Here is a 21,788-nt window from a genome sequence, read left to right on the forward strand (position 1 = left end):
TATCTTCGCTAGTGTTTTTTGTGATTTTTTTTTTTAATAATGATCCTCTAGTCCACATTGCATTTCACTTGTAGCTTCCGTTTAAGCTTTGAAAAACAATGATATACCAATTTTAGATTTCTCTAGAAATTTTCTGGAAAACCGGGAAAATTTCTGGAAAAGTCAGGGAATTTTGAAATTCCAAATGAGTGGCCACCCTGATCTTTTTGTCCTTCTGAAATGACTCTTGACAATTATATTATCAAGTAGGCCTACGTAAAGATCAGTACAACGTATGTTTATCAGGATTCCTTCGTGAGTGAGTCGGCAGACGTATCGCATTTGTGGCCAAGTAGTCCTGGTTCCGAGTTCAAATGGAGGACAATTTCTCTCGAATGTAAGTCGAGAAGCGGTTTGGATTCCGCTTTTAAGCTTGTGTGACCCCTTCCAGCATAACCCGGTTGTTGCATAATATAACCAAGGCGAAACAAATTTATTTCTGTCCATATATGATATGAATACATAGAGGAAATTATTTAAACCAAAAAACTGGTTTAAACCAAAAAAAAAAAAAAAATTCAATAAAAACCATGTTTTTTGCCAACCCTGATATATGGCTCCCGACTCGGACTTCTTGAATTGATTACAATTTAAGAATGAATCCTGGACCGTTACATATGTCATATACATGGTTATCTTACTTTTCGAATAGCCCTCGTATATATATATTACAATGTATATATTAATTTCATTTTCTCTGAACAATAATATTACATTTATTTAGTAAACAATGATATTTTAATTCTATAAATTATCGTCGAAGAGGACTTATTCAAAAATACGACCAGCTTGTTTAATTATTCAGGTCCTAAGGTATATTCTTTAGTTCAATGTCATTGGAGCTCATTAAATCATTAAACAAAAGTACATTGACATATTACACAACTTATTTCTTCCACTTGGGCATAATCAAGATGATTATAAAAGAATTGAAAAGCACAATATTGATAAGTGAAGTGAATTATAAAGAAATCATAACAATACTCAAAATAAAACGAAACACAAATTAAACAATATCATATTCAGGAGTGATACAAATAAAGACATTATCATATTAAGAATCAGCAAAGTTTATATGGGTTAGAATATAATATAACGTGTTATTTATTAAGGCGTAGTTAGTATAACTTTGATAAGCAATATTCGTATTCATTTACATTAAGAACATTATTTATATTATCTGTATAAAATTCAAACAAAGTACTAATATATCTAGGATGATTCAAACGAATATTTTCCATAATACATTTTTTTTCAATTTGTTAGAACTATTTTCTTGTAAACAAATGAAATCATGACAATACTTAAAGTGAAATAAAACAAAAATGAATTGAATATGTTTTTGACGGACTCCACACCTTTAGCTTAAGTTGCATTGTATGCCACAATCTTGTATACAGTTCTGCCTATTATGTATTTCAACAGTACTTTGATTTCTGTTTTGAGCATTTCTGCCACCTATGAACCTATTACGAAATCTGTTTCGAGGATAATTAAACTTATTGCTCGCTTGATTCCAAAATGTGTTACGATTATTGTTCCTGTGTCTCCTACAATTGGATTCGGTTCTATAACCGGTAAAATTGGTTTCGGTTCTATTACCGGTATAATTGAATCTATCATTACTTCTCACAGTAAGATCACTTTCTTCCCTGACATTGATGTTTCGAACAGGTACATAACTAGCTTGATTTCGATTAGGATTGGCTTGATTTCTATTATTATTACTTTGCACCATGGATTGGTTTTCAAAATTTTGCACTATCATAATCAAATAACTAAAATTAATGCATTGTGCAGAAATCAGTATTTGTTGCAACCTAAAAGGTAATAGTATCCGGATCGACGCTATAATTCGTGATTCTTGTTGGTACGGATTAATTAGTTTCAATTCATTGCATACAGAAATCACAAAATTAGTTAAATTCTTGTCAATTTTGGGATCAAACCGTCTATTTCGAACCATGGCATCTCGATTTGCCAACATGAAATCGTTCTTAAAATTAGAAAGCAAAGCGTTCTTAAAATCTAAGTAATTTCGTAAACTACCCCTGATTGCTTTGAACCAAACAGAGCAAGGTGGTAGTAAAACATGCGGTTAAATTTTGATAAACTTAGTTTTGCCTATACCGATTAAGTCACATTCCTCTTCGAATTTTTCTAAAAATATGTTAGCAGGTATATCTTCTGACCGTCCACTAAATTTTGTTAAAGACTGTATTTCACTGAATCTGAAATGATAGTTATTACTATAAGAATTAGATCTTACACATCTGGCTTTTCTGTGATGTATTGAACGAGGTCTCTTTTCCTTCCCAACGCTACAGGCACTTTCATCTTTCTCTGAAGAACTTTCCGGTGTACCACTTTCTTCTGTTGATAGTCGAGGCTCATTGGGTAAATGGTCCCTATTGTTGATTAAATCAGGATTAACTTTTAGGGAGGTGATCTTTTCCTTTATAGTGTGTGTTTCCTCCTGTAATATTTTAATCTGGTTACTATGTTCACTAACTTGCGTCTCAATCGCATCTACTGCACTTTGTACAATTGTAAATTTAGTATTAATATGCTGTGTTATTTGATCTAATTTATTATCCATTCGTTGAGTCATAGCCTGTGTAATTTGTTCAAATTTAGCATCTATTTGCTGAAAGTAGTGTCCATTTGTTGCATTTGCTGCGAGAAAGATTGGTCTAACTGTTTTATAAGGTCAGCTACACTTGTTGATATATCCGATCCTGGTGTTTCAATATCACCAATTTCATCATTAATACCTCTGACTCTGGATATATCCATTTTAATGTTACGATAAATGTTCTTTTTACTTCTTAACAAAATATACTCCGTGTCGACGTCGTTTGAGACTGTTTACTTTTCTTCAAACAAATCTCAAGCTTCCGGGTGGCAAACACCATTTATTATGTAAAGTTATTATATTTCTTTTTGACCTATCTTGGCGTTACATATGTCCACAGTTCGAATCACTAAAGTCATCACGCTTAAACACCCTTATTGTTACCTGAAATTGTAAATTAAATTCCTGGAAAATCAAGCACATTAAATATTAGACACCATTAACCTTTTATTCTTATTATTATTATGAATATATATATATATATTGTTCTGTTGCTATAGCAACGACAGACAAAAAACTATCTTCTTTTCAATCTCATTATATAATTATCTATATAAAATCAACATATATACTACATTTTTCTTCTTCTTCCTCTTATCAACAAATTGTGCACTTTTAAGCGCCGTTGCCCAAAATAACTACAAGAAAATGGAAGTAATTTATCGCACAGATATACAATATCGTTGTACACTGTACCCTACCAAACGTGTGTGTAGCATTTATTTCGGTGGCTTCAAAACAACTCAAATGGTAACAACAACTTTGCTTCCTAAGAAGACTTGAAGATTACCTAGATCTGTTCTTTTGTTAGAAACTTTACAACTTCTGTGAGCGCGAGATTATTCAGTTACTGGATAGATGGAGAAAGGTCATCGAACAAAACAGCACTTACTTTATTGATTGAACTTTTTTTTTAAACTATTTCTTAAAGTTTTGTCACAAAAACGGGAGAAACTTTACCATCAAACCAATACATTGAATTCGTATCGTTCAGGAATATGGTTGAAGACAAAATTAGTTGTTTTCTTAGTTTGTGACTTTATTTCAGATTATTCCACAGTTCTTTGAAGTACATTCATAAGAACAGTTTAGGGTCTAAATGTCACTGAATTCGGAAAGCCGAATGAAATTAAAACTGGGTTTTTCTCTGTGACCGTAACATCAGTTCAGCAAATTTTTATTTATTTATTTATCTTTTATCTTTCTCCAATATTTATTAAAGTAAAGTGATACGAGTGATTAGTGATACGAGCTATGTTAAAATAATTACATTTTCTAAATTAGTAATGTGAACAATGTTCAACGTATATTAATGAATGATGCATTTCGTGAATTTCCGGTTCTATCTTTTAAAAAATGTATATATGTACGTATGCAATTGTTTTAATAGCTACTAATATTATTACAGTGCTAAGGGACCCCACCAATCATATAATTAACTTCTTAACTATTTAGAACTGCTTATCATTTAAAAGTCTAATGTGCAGTTGTAAGATATACTTAAAATGTGTATTTAATTTTCATTTTTTACATCTTTTTGTTTTAAAATTAATTTTTAAAGAAAATATTTAAAATTAAAATGTTATCAGGCTTTAGCAGTTCATCGCGGACTTGTTTACCTAAGCTAGAATTAAAATACCACTTTCTTTTTTCAGCAAGAACCAAAAACGTTGACATAACTATCTCCAACATCCTGGAAGGTCTTGTTCCATACGTTCCAGAAGTAGATGCAATTCAAGCTGCAAGTACACCTTCGACTTCCCAATCATCGACTAGCAGCAGCTTTTGCTCAGCAACTTCCTCGTCTCCATCACAACCATCATCGTCGCAACTCCCGTGTGAACAGTCACCTGCCAGCAAAAGTAGTAGTAGTAGTGGTAGTTCAGAAGGACAAACCAGCAAGCCACGTAATGTAAGGAAAAAGTACAAATATGTAATATCCTTAGGAGAATAGTCGTATTAGAAATCCAATTTTTAATTTTATTTTATTAGATATTAGGTTGCATGCAACTGTAGATACAAATCGCTTTATTTCTTTCTGTTTGTTCATAGAAATTCTTGAAAGATGTATTGATATTGTCTAGCACTGAAGAGCAGAAATTCTGTTTTCCTCAAATACTACTTAAATATTTGAGGTTTAAAAAGAGACTTGTTTGTCATCATGCAGCATTAGTTACCAATTGTCCTCGTTTGCTTTAAGGTTCACGGTAATGGACCTGTTAGAGTGTAATATGGATACGTACTATGTCAGCTGCTGTATACGGTAAGTCTAGAACGATTATCGCGACCGAGTTCGCTATTAGAGTCATACTATTAATAAGTCTACACGATAACTCTTAAATAAAAGCAACGTTTTAAATTCTGTTTCTTTGCACTAAATAGCTAGAGGGATTGTCTCAACCGAGTTTGTTAATGAAGCCAATCCGTTTACATCTTAATGCTTAACATCGTCGTTACTTCATATGGGAACTTGAAAGAAAGCAAATTTTTAAATTCTGGTTTTTGCAATAGATAATAGTGATTATCGGGGGCGGATTAGTGGGGGGGGGCACGGTTGCTCAATGGTAGAGCGCTTATCTCTGATGCCTGGGATCCCTTATTCGATCCCCAGCCAAGTGAGTTTGTAGTGGACAACATCGTGTCCGTGGGCTTAACAGGGTACTCCCGTTTCCTCCATCAGCCTCATTCCACTAATTCTTTCATCATCATTCACTTGCCTTAATCATCCATCTCCCTTACAAGGTACATTTTCGAAGTTTCTTCTCATTCGTGTAAAATTGATTCAAGCGCAAAGTTCTCCGCAGTCCAATGTGTATTGTACTAATTTTAGCGACCCATACCGGTAATCTGTATATTAATAGACCTTCGTACATCTGGAATTCAATCATACACTACTATAACACTTGGACACAAAATTGCTTTTAGTTTCTTTAGATGTAACTGGATATTAATGTGGGCATATGCAAAACAAATTGGATCAAGTACTGCTTCTTTGACACATGTTACCAACTTCTGACGACATTGGATTCAACTTTCGGTTTTTCGAATAAGAATAGTGATACATCAAATCCATGTATACTTTTCTCAGAAATTCATTGGTGTATTGTTTTACCGTAGCTTGTACCATTTGCAAGGCATTGAATGTTAAATGTCAGGCACTTCACGAATATTGAATCAAATAGAAAGTTGTACAGGATCCCGTGTGTATTATGTAATCTTTTACGTAATTTATCGTTGACGAAATATTCACTGAACGTACGTACATACATACAAACACACACAGATGTCAATACGGAAATGGTAGGTCTTCACCCAAAATCTGCTCGTATCTGGATTTACATTAGGCATTTTGATCATACTACAATACTTCCTTGTTATAGTAACATGAAAGTAATAACAATTACTCACAGATATGTAATAAGATTATGACACGAATGTTGTAAAGAGTTTGTTTTTTTCCAGTTAGAAATTGTTTTGATTGTCAACATCAGAAATGTAAACGTAACTAATATTACTCTGCAATTTCTATTCACGAAGTGCCTGGAGGGATTTAGCATGCAATACCTTCCAAACGGGACAAGCTACGATAAAATTCACTACACTAATGAATTTCCGAGGAAGTTGTACATGAATTTGATGTATCTCTTGCACCTATTTCCATTTGAAAAAACAAAAGTTGAATCCAATATGGCGGCCGGAATGGGTAACATGTCAGAAAATCAGTCGTTGATCCAACTTGTTTTGCCTATGCACACATTCATGTCCAGTTACATCTAAAGAAATTAAAAGCAATTTGGTCCGAGCGTTATAGTAGTGAACTGATGTGTTAACCACACATTACCCACCTAATAACCATGGTCGGAAGTAGCCCTTCATGGACTGTAAAGTTAGTGAATTCAGTTTTAATATATTAAAGCAGTTCGTAGGTAGAACGTAATTAAAAGGTAATATGACAAATTCCCAGCATTCCTAAATAAAAGTGAAAAATATCCGGTCAAGTTGCGGACGAATTCGGATAAAATAATAAAAGCAAATTTCGATCTCTTTCGGACTTACACATTATGAAACATCGGTTCGTATTGATTTTCATAATTTAGCCTCGTACAGATCTCAATCTTATAAAGTTATTACCAAATATTCTGTTTTATTCTCTTTCTATTTTATTGCCAAATATAAATTATATTTGTTCTGCAAAATATAAAAATAAAACATTAACGATTTCATCGTATTTTATGTAGTGTTTGCAAACACAAAATGAAACTGATTTGTCTTAAAATTAAGTATTTTGTTCCTCTTCAGAATCATCCTACATTTTATTCTCCGAAACTGCTGCGAACATCCGGGTGAATATAGTTTCAAATAGGATTTTATTTAATCCTATTTGGAGACTCGTGCGGATTTTACTTAATCCAGCTTCTTATTAAACTATTTCAATTCCACACTAAATGTGTGAAAAAAAAAGTGTGTGTGTTCAAACGGCAATACTAAAATGTGCTTGTCGTTTGAAGTCGAATGTAATTTCGCTATTGCTAGGTTCATAGTAATAATACATTTGTAAAATAACAGTACCTCCGAATATCTCAGAAATTTTGAATTGTGTGCAACAATTCATTAGAATATTGGAATTAAGGAACAGTAAGTATGATGCTGTTAGGTACAATATAAGTTACGAATCTACAGCCAGCATGGTTTTGGAATCTCTAGAAATATCAGTGTGAATAATTATACAACTTGGTGATTTATTGCGAAGAATTGATAACGTCAGCAAGGAAAGTATACCTGGCAACAGGAAAATTACATTAGATTTCAAACGATAAACACATTTTAGTGGTGCAGTTTGAACAAATAATCGTGGATTTTTCAGTTTTTAGTGTGGATCTTTTTTAAAAATAAGATGATTAAATCAAATAGAGGAAAATTACATTCATACTTGCTATTTGAAACTGGATTTGTCCAGAAGTTTGCAGCAGCTGTACTGAGTGAAACATATGAAGGAAGGTATTGATCCCAAGAGGAATAGAACACATAACTTTAAGGGTAATAAGAATATTTTCAAAAAATATATAAACAGACTTCAAAAACAGGCACTAAAAGGTATTAAAAAAATAAAAATAAGCGTTAAAAAGCAGACAACAATAATAATAATAATAAAGCGTTTAAAAGCAGAAAATAATTTATTACTAACATTATCTGTAACAATTATTCTAAGTCGTGCCAAGCCGAACAAATTAATATAAAACTATTTCGATGCTGATTTTATGAGGGATTAATATGTTTGGCTTGGCACTTAAAAAAAAAATTGTTACAGATAATAGTAAAAAAAAAAAATTGCATTTGAGCGCTGTATTATTTTTTCGCCATTTAGTATCTTTTTTGAAGTCTGTTCATATATTTTTTAAATAGTTATTTTCAACTTTTTAGTGCGTTTTTGAAGTTGGTTGTATTTCTTTAATAAAAGGAATGAAAAATGGTACACTCCCACCGGGAATGAAAACCACATGCACCAAACCCATGACCAAGTGATCAGCGAAGAAAGCTTGTAGAAGTTCAAGCCTAATGTGCAAATAAGATTTTCTATAGATTACAATGGGTTAGATTTAGACCCTTCAATCTCTTGTACAGTTTGATCTCTCCCGTTCAGATTTCGTACTTTTACTAATCTCGGATACTACTTCGTGTATATATAGGTATCCGTTGTTGGGTGATAACGTTTACTTGTGAGACATTGCATTCACTGTTTTTTCGGCACTGCAACGTCTGCTTGAACATTTATAATAAATAACTATTCCTAATAGAAATAAGAATGTATTTCCAATAGTAGTAGTCCCCGACGTATGGCTCGCCGAGTCAGCAAAAATTTTTGTGACGTCATAGGTCAAAGGTCAATGACCTTAGCCCGGGGTCAATGACCTAGGGGTACCTAGGACCACCCCCTCTAAATTTTGGCAGGGGTACCTTGGCCCACCCCTTAAATTTTGGCAGGGGTACATAGGACCACCCCCCTTAAATTTTGGAAATTGCCAAATCTAAAAATTTGGTGGGGTAGCCTAGGACCATAGTATGTACCTCTATCAGTATTGGGTGTCTATGTCGTTCCCTTTCATGGGTAAAAAATTGCCAAAAATTCAAATTTCGGGGGTTTTTGACCTAATTTATCCCCTTTGATGAGGTGTTATTACCCTATATAGTTATATGGGCGTATACAGGGGTTCATTACCTTTCATAACATATGGGTATATTAATGCACCCCTTCAAAAATTTGGGAGGGGTACCATGGCCCACCCCTTAAATTTTGGAAATTGACCAATTTCAACATTGGGTATTATAGTACAGGACCCTAATATGTATTAGGTTAAATTTGGGTGGTCCACCTCATTTCCTTCTAGGGGTACAAAATTGCCAAAAATATAAACGTAAGCAATACGTAGTACCACGTGCTTGGTTTTTGGTCGATTTATCCCCTTTGATGACGTGTTATTACCTTATATGGTTATATGGTCATGTATAGGGGTCCATTACCTTTCATAAGATATGGGTATATTTGTGCACTCCTTTAAAAATTTGGGAGGGGTACTTTGGCCCACCCCTTAAATTTTGGAAATTGCCCAATTTAAACATTTGGTATTATAGTACCGGACCCTAACATGTATTATGATAAATTTGGGTGGTCCACCTCGTTCCCTTTTAGGGGTACAAAATTGTCAAAATATAAACGTAAGCATTAGGTTGTACCACGTGTTTGGTCTTTTGGCCCAATTTATCCTCTTGGATGAGGTGTTATTACCTTATATGGTTATGTATAGGAGTCTATTCCCTATCATAAGACATAGGTACATTTGTGCACTCCTTTAAAAATTAGGGAGGGGTACTTTGGCCCACCCCTTAAATTTTAGAAATTGCTCATTTTATATATTTGGTATTATAGTACTGGACCCTAACATGTATTATGATAAATTTGGGTGGTCCACCTCGTTCCCTTTTAGGGGTACAAAATTGCCAAAAATATAAATGTAAGCAATACGTTATACCACGTGTTTGGTTTTTGGTCGATTTTATTCCATTTGATAAGGTGTTATTACCTTATATGTTTACATGAGCGTATACAGGAGTCTATTACCTTTCATAGGACATGGGTATATTGATGCACCCCAGGAGGGGTACCTTGGCCCAACCCTTTAATTTTGGAAATTGCTTAATTTCAACATGTGGTGTCATAGTACTGGATCCTAATATGTATCATGATAAATTTGGGTGGTCCACCTCGTTCCCTTTTAGGGGTACAAAATTGCCAAAATATAAACGTAAGCAATACGTTATACCACGTGTTTGATTTTGACCTAATTTATCTCCTTGATCAGGTCCTATTACATCATATAGTTATATGGTCACGTATGGGGATTCATTTCCTATCATAAGACATAGGTACATTTGTGCACCCCTTTAATTTTGGAAATTGTCCCTTTTATATGTTTGGTATTATAGTATAGGACCCTAATATGTATCATGATAAATTTTGGTGGTTCACCTCGTTTCCTTTCATGGGTACGAAATTGCCAAATTTTAGTACAACCACGTGTTTGGTTTTGGCTCAATTTATCCCCTTGGATGAGGTCCTATTACCTTATATGGTTATATGGTCATGTATATATTGGTCCATTTCCTATTATAAGACATGGGTACATTGATGCACCCTTTAAATTTTTGGAAGGGGTACCATGGCCAACCCCCTTAAATTTTGGAAATTTTCCAATTTGAGCATTTGGTATCATAGTACATGCCTCAACATGTATCATGATAAATTTGGGTGGTCCATCTTGTTCCCTTTCATGGGTAAAAATTGCCAAAATATAAACATAAGCAATATGTTGTACCATGTGTTTGGTTTTTGGCCCAATTTCTTCCCTTTGATGAGGTTCTATTACCTTATATGGTTATATGGTAATGTATATGGGTTCATTTCCTATCATAAGACATGGGTACATTGACGCACCCTTTAAAAATTTGGGAGGGGTATCTTGGCTCATCCACTCGGTTTTAGAAATTGTTTAATATAAACATTTGGTATTATAGTACAGGACTCCAATATGTACCACTATAAAATTGGATGGTCCACATCGTTACCTTTTCATAGGTAAAGAACTACCAAAAAATCAAATTTTGGAGGTTATTGACCCCTATTTAGCATGTTATATGGTTTATTACCTTTATATGTTTATGTTCCCTTTTAAATTTGGGAATTATCAAATAACAAAATTCGGTAAACGTTTTCTAGGACCCATTGGTGTTCCTCTTATGGCCAAATATTCAAAATTTAAAGGTTATTGACCGGCTTTATTATTGAATAAGTACAGGATTTATTACTTTTTCATAAGACACATGCGTATTTGTGTACCAATCTTAAATTTTGGGAGGGGTACATTTCTTATTGTCATATCAATAATTGGTAATTGGATAGTATCTCATTCATTGGGTAAATCATTATGATCACGTGATCAGTTATTAACCTATGATGGGATTAGGAGTCCAGGACATTGGTACATTGAAACTTTGTAGGATAATTTGAGAATGTGTCATTGGTTTTGATTATTCCCGCCAAATATAAACGTAAGCAAGACGTTGTACCACGTGATTGTCCTTGATGAGGTAGTGTACAGGGATTCATTTCCTTTGTTGTGGTACTTCTTAAGTTTGAGTACACACTTAAACAGTTGGTTCTACTCAGGTAAACAATTGACGGACATTATTGACCTTATTGAACATATAATGATATGATTAACTCTAAGACTTAGGTATATCAAGAGAAGTATTCTTTCAATTTGGGAATGGTGATAAACAGAATTTTAACATAAGGTGCGAAATTTGAAACAATACATTGAACTTTAGTCACAGCTCATAGTCTAAGATCATTGGTGGTGATTGATTTGAAATCTGATAGCTAACCTTATTGAATCTTATGACTCATAGACGAAAGGCAATACATGCTACAACAGTTTGAAATTTAATCATAAGGTGATGTAATCTGACACTAGCAAAGTTATTGTTAATGCAATTTGATTGGATGATCACTATCTTTCCTGCAATCTGATTGGTTGATCACTATCTTTCGTGCAATCTGATTGGTTGATGATTTTCAAATCTTTGCTGTATTCAGTTTTAAGTTTTGTTTAACATTTAAAAATCTTGGTTTCGTTCAACATTTTGCACTCACTGAAACCGTTTATTTGTTAATCGAATAGTTAAAAACCGGATAAAGTTTGACGGTTAACCGTGAAACGTAAAATTTTTTTAGTTTGAAATTTTTTGTTTGAAACTTTTTGTTTCGAAATTTTGTTTGAAATTTTTTTTGACAACTTTTGTTTCAAAATTTTTTTGTTTAAAAATTTTTCGTTTCAAAATTTTGTTTAAAATTTTTGTTTGAAATTTTTCGTTTCCAAATTTTTTTGTTTCAAACTTTGTTTGAAATTTTTTTTCGTTTCAAAATTTTGTTTGAATTTTTTCGTTTGAAATTTTTTGTTTGAATTTTTTTCGTTTCAAAATTTTGTTTCAAAGATTTTTGTTTGAAATGTTTGTTTCAAAATTTTGGTTTGACATTTTTAAAAGTTTGTGCACTCATTGGTAAAGAACCGAAACTGTTTAGAACTAAAACCTCTGGCAACATTGTGGTGCAATAGTACACGTCAGAGCATGATAACGCAACGTCATCAGTTTTGCATCATCGTTCGAGTTAGTATTCATGATAACATCATCATGGCTACTTGTCTGCAGTTTCTAAACACACGTGATGTGATGAAATCATTTACTGATTTACAGCAGAATGTACCTTATAGAATCTTAGCTAGCCAAATGATCCCTACAAAGTTTGGATTAAGAATCGTAGTGAAGCTTGAAAATGATAAGAATATAATTTTACCAGCAAGATATTTACCCATGGAAGCATCAAAACAAGAAGAACTGCTGCGTTTCTTAAATACTGGATCTGTATCTTTATGTTACAAAGGATTCTTGGGTCGAAGTCATCAACTTGAATTTAGTACACAGCCGGATTCGTCAGCAAAATCATGAATTCAAACATCAACATGTCAGCCGTAGTTGTATGAATTTGGTTGGTCAGCATGACGTCAGCAACTGTGATGAAACCATAAATTCAAATGTCAGCACATTTCTTACCAATGACGTCAGCAATAACTATAAGCCAGCAAATACAGTGTCATACCACGAAATCATTTGAGCAAGTGCTTTTCAGGAGGAAAGATGTGTACTTCTAACGATAAAGAGTTCATCTTCGCAAGCTATTATCCAATAAACAAAACATGTGATGATTGGTATCAGTGCTAGAACATTTGACCCAGTGATTCGATTCGGCAAAGCAGAACAATTTGGTGTACAACTGACCTGTGAAGAATGGCACGAATCGACCAAATGAATGATAAGCTAAATGTGACCATAGTCAAATCATTAGGCTCAAATCATGAAGTGGTGCTACGTACAGTCCTCGAAGAGAAGATGGTGTTGTTACGTAAAAAGAGTACATTTCATGCCCCTCGCAACATGGTGTATCTAACGGAAACAGAATGGAACAAATTCATCAGCGTACTCCAGTGTGTGAAACATGCAGTGGAAGTGTGCAACAAAACAAGTATATTCCTGAAAAAGTACTATTTTGAAAAATGTGTTATGCATATTGTACAACATGTATCTAGATATTGTGATGGTTGTCAACATCGTTCTTGGGTGCATAACTGTATTGATAAACAGTTTATTTGTGATCAAATGGACATTGAGTTTCCACCAATTGATATCGCAATAGATCTTAAAAGACTTCAACTGGAATTAAAATTATATGCTAAAGACAAACTAGTACAAGAAGTTCAAAATACATTGTATCGACAATATCCAGAACCACTATCTGGTATGGATGTATGTGGAGTGTAATAAAATGATCCATTTCAATGATTTGTGTTTTTTCATTTCAAGTACAACCCCATGCTCTGACGTGTACTGTTGCACCACAATGTTGCCAGAGGTTTTAGTTCTAAACAGTTTCGGTTCTTTACCAATGAGTGCACAAACTTTTAAAAATGTCAAACCAAAATTTTGAAACAAACATTTCAAACAAAAATCTTTGAAACAAAATTTTGAAACGAAAAAAAATTCAAACAAAAAATTTCAAACGAAAAAATTCAAACAAAATTTTGAAACGAAAAAAAATTTCAAAGTTTGAAACAAAAAAATTTGGAAACGAAAAATTTCAAACAAAAATTTTAAACAAAATTTTGAAACGAAAAATTTTTAAACAAAAAAATTTTGAAACAAAAGTTGTCAAAAAAAATTTCAAACAAAATTTCGAAACAAAAAGTTTCAAACAAAAAATTTCAAACTAAAAAAATTTTACGTTTCACGGTTAACCGTCAAACTTTATCCGGTTTTTAACTATTCGATTAACAAATAAACGGTTTCAGTGAGTGCAAAATGTTGAACGAAACCAAGATTTTTAAATGTTAAACAAAACTTAAAACTGAATACAGCAAAGATTTGAAAATCATCAACCAATCAGATTGCACGAAAGATAGTGATCAACCAATCAGATTGCAGGAAAGATAGTGATCATCCAATCAAATTGCATTAACAATAACTTTGCTAGTGTCAGATTACATCACCTTATGATTAAATTTCAAACTGTTGTAGCATGTATTGCCTTTCGTCTATGAGTCATAAGATTCAATAAGGTTAGCTATCAGATTTCAAATCAATCACCACCAATGATCTTAGACTATGAGCTGTGACTAAAGTTCAATGTATTGTTTCAAATTTCGCACCTTATGTTAAAATTCTGTTTATCACCATTCCCAAATTGAAAGAATACTTCTCTTGATATACCTAAGTCTTAGAGTTAATCATATCATTATATGTTCAATAAGGTCAATAATGTCCGTCAATTGTTTACCTGAGTAGAACCAACTGTTTAAGTGTGTACTCAAACTTAAGAAGTACCACAACAAAGGAAATGAATCCCTGTACACTACCTCATCAAGGACAATCACGTGGTACAACGTCTTGCTTACGTTTATATTTGGCGGGAATAATCAAAACCAATGACACATTCTCAAATTATCCTACAAAGTTTCAATGTACCAATGTCCTGGACTCCTAATCCCATCATAGGTTAATAACTGATCACGTGATCATAATGATTTACCCAATGAATGAGATACTATCCAATTACCAATTATTGATATGACAATAAGAAATGTACCCCTCCCAAAATTTAAGATTGGTACACAAATACGCATGTGTCTTATGAAAAAGTAATAAATCCTGTACTTATTCAATAATAAAGCCGGTCAATAACCTTTAAATTTTGAATATTTGGCCATAAGAGGAACACCAATGGGTCCTAGAAAACGTTTACCGAATTTTGTTATTTGATAATTCCCAAATTTAAAAGGGAACATAAACATATAAAGGTAATAAACCATATAACATGCTAAATAGGGGTCAATAACCTCCAAAATTTGATTTTTTGGTAGTTCTTTACCTATGAAAAGGTAACGATGTGGACCATCCAATTTTATAGTGGTACATATTGGAGTCCTGTACTATAATACCAAATGTTTATATTAAACAATTTCTAAAACCGAGTGGATGAGCCAAGATACCCCTCCCAAATTTTTAAAGGGTGCGTCAATGTACCCATGTCTTATGATAGGAAATGAACCCATATACATTACCATATAACCATATAAGGTAATAGAACCTCATCAAAGGGAAGAAATTGGGCCAAAAACCAAACACATGGTACAACATATTGCTTATGTTTATATTTTGGCAATTTTTACCCATGAAAGGGAACAAGATGGACCACCCAAATTTATCATGATACATGTTGAGGCATGTACTATGATACCAAATGCTCAAATTGGAAAATTTCCAAAATTTAAGGGGGTTGGCCATGGTACCCCTTCCAAAAATTTAAAGGGTGCATCAATGTACCCATGTCTTATAATAGGAAATGGACCAATATATACATGACCATATAACCATATAAGGTAATAGGACCTCATCCAAGGGGATAAATTGAGCCAAAACCAAACACGTGGTTGTACTAAAATTTGGCAATTTCGTACCCATGAAAGGAAACGAGGTGAACCACCAAAATTTATCATGATACATATTAGGGTCCTATACTATAATACCAAACATATAAAAGGGACAATTTCCAAAATTAAAGGGGTGCACAAATGTACCTATGTCTTATGATAGGAAATGAATCCCCATACGTGACCATATAACTATATGATGTAATAGGACCTGATCAAGGAGATAAATTAGGTCAAAATCAAACACGTGGTATAACGTATTGCTTACGTTTATATTTTGGCAATTTTGTACCCCTAAAAGGGAACGAGGTGGACCACCCAAATTTATCATGATACATATTAGGATCCAGTACTATGACACCACATGTTGAAATTAAGCAATTTCCAAAATTAAAGGGTTGGGCCAAGGTACCCCTCCTGGGGTGCATCAATATACCCATGTCCTATGAAAGGTAATAGACTCCTGTATACGCTCATGTAAACATATAAGGTAATAACACCTTATCAAATGGAATAAAATCGACCAAAAACCAAACACGTGGTATAACGTATTGCTTACATTTATATTTTTGGCAATTTTGTACCCCTAAAAGGGAACGAGGTGGACCACCCAAATTTATCATAATACATGTTAGGGTCCAGTACTATAATACCAAATATATAAAATGAGCAATTTCTAAAATTTAAGGGGTGGGCCAAAGTACCCCTCCCTAATTTTTAAAGGAGTGCACAAATGTACCTATGTCTTATGATAGGGAATAGACTCCTATACATAACCATATAAGGTAATAACACCTCATCCAAGAGGATAAATTGGGCCAAAAGACCAAACACGTGGTACAACCTAATGCTTACGTTTATATTTTGACAATTTTGTACCCCTAAAAGGGAACGAGGTGGACCACCCAAATTTATCATAATACATGTTAGGGTCCGGTACTATAATACCAAATGTTTAAATTGGGCAATTTCCAAAATTTAAGGGGTGGGCCAAAGTACCCCTCCCAAATTTTTAAAGGAGTGCACAAATATACCCATATCTTATGAAAGGTAATGGACCCCTATACATGACCATATAACCATATAAGGTAATAACACGTCATCAAAGGGGATAAATCGACCAAAAACCAAGCACGTGGTACTACGTATTGCTTACGTTTATATTTTTGGCAATTTTGTACCCCTAGAAGGAAATGAGGTGGACCACCCAAATTTAACCTAATACATATTAGGGTCCTGTACTATAATACCCAATGTTGAAATTGGTCAATTTCCAAAATTTAAGGGGTGGGCCATGGTACCCCTCCCAAATTTTTGAAGGGGTGCATTAATATACCCATATGTTATGAAAGGTAATGAACCCCTGTATACGCCCATATAACTATATAGGGTAATAACACCTCATCAAAGGGGATAAATTAGGTCAAAAACCCCCGAAATTTGAATTTTTGGCAATTTTTTACCCATGAAAGGGAACGACATAGACACCCAATACTGATAGAGGTACATACTATGGTCCTAGGCTACCCCACCAAATTTTTAGATTTGGCAATTTCCAAAATTTAAGGGGGGTGGTCCTATGTACCCCTGCCAAAATTTAAGGGGTGGGCCAAGGTACCCCTGCCAAAATTTAGAGGGGGTGGTCCTAGGTACCCCTAGGTCATTGACCCCGGGCTAAGGTCATTGACCTTTGACCTATGACGTCACAAAAATTTTTGCTGACTCGGCGAGCCATACGTCGGGGACTACTACTCCAATTTTCATGCCTCGAAAGTATTGGAATTCTCGCGATATACAAGAAACACATGATATATTAAGTAGCCTTCTCCTTGGGTGAGTGGTTAACATTGTGGCTTCATAACTGAATAGTTCTTGGTTCGAAACCCGTCTCTTTTCATTTTCCATATGTTAAGATCTTTCTGTCACTGCACCATCATCTGATTCTTCAAAGAAAGAGTTCTCCACTTTAATTCGACAACTGCGCGTGCGATGCAAATTCAAATATAAACTGAGGGGCCGCGGTGGTTCAGTGGTAGAGCGTTCACCTCTGATTCATGGGGTCCCGGGTTCAAACCGTGTTCCTGCCAAGTGAACTTTGTGGTGGACAAACACCGTGGGCGTGGGTTTTCTCGGAGTTTTTCCGATTCCTCCCACTGTTCATTCCACCATTTCATTCATTTCTCATCATCGTCTCCTTTAGCCTAGCCGGCATAAGCGTGGGACATAAAACTCGCAAAGATTTCATTTCATTTCATTTTCAAATATAAACTGATAACCTATGATTCTCATTATGCTTCAGAAAAATCACAATTTTCCTCAAAATATGGATACTGTCCGATCGTTTGTTTTTCCAGTTCTAAGCTTTCATATGTGAATGTCCCCATATTTGAAATCTCTCTCTCTCTCTCTCTTTCTCCCTCGAATTCACACGGCCTGACATCAAAGTCCGACTCTTGAAATTGGCCATCGTGACTCCCGATAGGTTTATTTACTAAACTGCAGATATGTAGGCACTACAAATAGCAAACATACTCGTAGATACAAAAGTCAGTAAAACAGTTGTTTTCTTTCTGGCAATTTCGATCTCCAAGATGCTTCTCCAGTGGGCTACCAATCACAGAAAAAAAAAGTGTAATATTGTGGCAAAACTTGAACAAAATAGGCATGTAAACAGTTATGATATCGCCAGTGACCCAAACACCCATTATAAGTGTTGAATCATTCGGAAAAAGGTGGCGGAAAAGTTGTTGTACTCTTAGTTGTAAGCATCTTACCCTTTGTTGTATACAACCTGCTTTGCTGTGTTGAATTTTTGGTTGCAGTATATTTTAGGATATACTTTCCTCAGACGTTGCAGAAACTGCAGATTTTTTAAAATTAGAGATTTAATTAATTATTTTTTAAAATTTTTATATGTATAAATCTTTCTTGGAAATAGCTTGTTCGTTTAGTGAAAACCGCATCGAAATATGACCAGCGGTCCTCGAGATATTGCGTACAGCCATACATACACACATACAGTTCAAACTGAAAGCTTTTTTTTTTTTTTTTTTTTTAAGTCAATTAAATATTTCATTTCATTTATGAGAATGAAATTATACGTTAATACGCTGTTATATTTATGATTTTCATTTTTTTTTTCTTTTGCATTTGTAGGACGCTGTGTTAGATACATCTGCTGCCGTGTTTGCAAGAACTGCTGAAGAGAGAATGCTGTCATTCCAGGAGAGAAAAACCCGGCTTATTGAAAATGCCCGCAAAAAATACATAGAAAAACATGGACTTAAAATAGCCGGCTACAATTGCTGATTGACGAAGTAAAGCAGAAGTGAACGTCTGCTCTTCTGGAAACAAAGTGTTGAAATTCCTATCGTCTCTCTCATTTTCTCTCTCCCTATCTCCCTTTTTTTTATATAGTATATATTATAAATTGGTTTAAATAAAGAGGAGTTAAAAAGTAATAAAATTGGAGACACTTTTATGTTGGATAGAGGGAGAGAATTTTTGCAGTTTATTTTTTTCTTTCTTTTTCTTTATTTCATTCTTTTCTGTGGTCTTTCTTGGCGATTACGTAAATTGATAATTTATTCTAAAGACTACTCAATCTTTCTCCGAAAGTGAAATAAATAAAGTAAATAATTGTAAATATTTCTTAAGTGTAGTGAATAATGTCAATTGTCGAACACTTTTTCCACATAATACGTACACACAGTAGCAGTAATTTATATTAACAATTAAAAGTCTCTGATTCATATTATGTTGAACTTCGCATAATTGAAGTAATAAACCTTGTGAATGTTTTGTATGGTGTCTTTTACCTTTCATTGATGTGATTACTCCCTTTTAATATGTTTAGTGGAAGTTGTTTGCCATTCACTATTTGTTAGTTCATGTTTGAAAAAAGAAAGAACAAAAATAAGTCGTCTCTTTTCTTGCTTTGAAGAAAACGTTCCCATGTACTTAATATTAAAGGTCTGGTCAAGGTATGAGAACTTGAGAGGTATTTCGTTAACTATAATTAGAAACGAACTAACCATATTTGCTCTTCAGATTTCATCTTCCATTAAATGTTAATGTATTTTTGATCTGTGTCATATATCTTATTCTTGTAGCACAAATTCAAAAAGGGAAGATGCAGCGTTTGATAAACACACCGAAAGTGCTTAAAACAAAGTGTTATGGTTTAGGAAGATACGTAGGAATTCTGCACGCATTTATGTTGCTATAGTCCTTCAGACTTGTAAACAAGATTAACGTTGCAGATGTGCACGAAATTTTGTAAACGCTTGGTTTACACAGTACATCTTTTCGGATCCGGTATTCGAAAAATTTAAATAAATGTTTAATCCTCGGTTATGTATTTAGGCAAAAGAAGACGGATGATGAATGAAATTGAATGAGTAGAAAGAATTAGTTGTATTCGAATGTGGGAGGAAAATGGAGAAACCCGAGAAAGCCCACGGATACGATTTGATCCAGCACAATTCTTTATGCTTAACATCAAACCAGGGACTACTCGCTCCAGAAGATCTGTATATATATATATATATATATATATATATATACAGGGTTAGCCTAAAAGAAATAGACAACTTTAGTGGTCCCCCAAATGAAGAGTTTTAATGACATGGTGACATAACTTACATGAGATGTAGGGTACATCTGAAAGTTTTGTGATACAACTACAAATGTTACCTTTGTGATCCTTTGGTTACAAGGGAACATCTAGTCCGTAGTCCAGTTCTTCCCAAACACGCATCAAAGTCTGACTGTCCACCAATGCAACAGCACCTCTGATTCGTTCTTTCAGTTGCGTCAGACTCTGAGGGAGGGGGAACATACACTTTATCTTTTATGAAACCCCACAGATTGTAATCACGTGGTGTGAGGTCTGGACTTCGTGGTGGCCATTGAGTTACAGCCATGTTCTCATCAGTTGAATGGCCAATCCACCGCCTAGGGAGAACTTCGTCAAGGTAACCCCTTACATCGGAATGTCAATGTGGTGGGGCTCCATCCTGCACAAATATGAAATTGTCATTATCTTCTTCAGGTTGTAGTATCAACCAAAGTTGCAACATGTCCAGGTTCGTTCTTTCAGTAACGGTTTCTTCTTGGAAAAAGAACGGTCCATACACCTTTGTGGGCAATTCAGCACAAAACACGTTAATTTTTGGGGAGTCCCTAATCTGCTCCACAATTTCGTGAGGGTTTTCACTTCCACATATACGCACGTTATGTTTGTTTACGACACCACTATGTGAAAGGTTGATTCGTCCCCAAATGTAAGCAGCTGAGGGAAGTTATATTTTTCTTCACAAAGATTTTGTATGAACACGCAAAACTCTAAACGTTGCTGTTTGTTACTTTCACTGAGACTTTGCAGTAATTGCAATCGATATGGATAGAACTTGAGACGTTTGCGTAGAATGTTCCAGACAGTCTTTGAGGGATATCAAGTTCCTTTCCTGTACTTGTTGTTGATTTCCTTGGGCTGCGAGCATAGCTCGCACGAACGCGCCCAACTGTTTCATTTGACACTGAAGGTCTTCCCGTGGATTTCTTCTTACACAGGGGGGGGGGGGGGGGGAGGGCGCGGTGGCTCAGTGGTAGAGCGTTCACCTCCGGTGCTTGGGGTGCCTGGTTCGATCCAAGCTCTTGCCGTGTGGATTTTGTGGTGGACAAACACCGTGCTCGTGTTTTTTCTCGGGTTCTCCCGTTTCCTCCCACTTTTTTCATTCCACCATTTCACTCATTTCTCATAATCACCGTCTCCTTTAGCCTAACCGGCATAACCGTGGGACGTAAAACGAAGATTTCGTTTCATTTCTTCTTACACAGACAACCTGTTTCTTCAAATTTATGCACCCACTCATAAATGGACTTCCGTGTGGGTGGTGGTTTTCCATACTTTGTCCTAAAATGACGTTGTGCTACAGTAACTGAATTTGTCTTGGCATACTCCAGAACACAGAACGCCTTCTCAACTTGACTCGCCATATTCCTTCAAGTCATGT

General features: G+C 34.6%; 1 protein-coding gene across 1 annotated transcript in view; it reads left to right on the top strand.

The window, feature by feature from the left end:
* Positions 1 to 19,576, top strand: part of LOC145666801 (lipid droplet-regulating VLDL assembly factor AUP1-like) — a 71,293-nt gene extending 51,717 nt beyond the window's left edge. The window contains exons 8-9 of the mRNA XM_081734364.1: positions 4,330 to 4,586; positions 18,928 to 19,576. Coding sequence (XP_081590490.1) covers positions 4,330 to 4,586; positions 18,928 to 19,080 — 410 coding nt within the window. The 3' untranslated portion in view covers positions 19,081 to 19,576. The remainder of the gene's footprint in view (positions 1 to 4,329; positions 4,587 to 18,927) is intronic.
* Positions 19,577 to 21,788: the final 2,212 nt, after the last annotated feature.

The sequence above is a fragment of the Thermobia domestica genome, chromosome 12 (genome assembly GCF_964235325.1).
Source record: "Thermobia domestica chromosome 12, izTheDome1.hap1.1, whole genome shotgun sequence".
In the NCBI taxonomy this organism is placed as follows: domain Eukaryota; kingdom Metazoa; phylum Arthropoda; class Insecta; order Zygentoma; family Lepismatidae; genus Thermobia; species Thermobia domestica.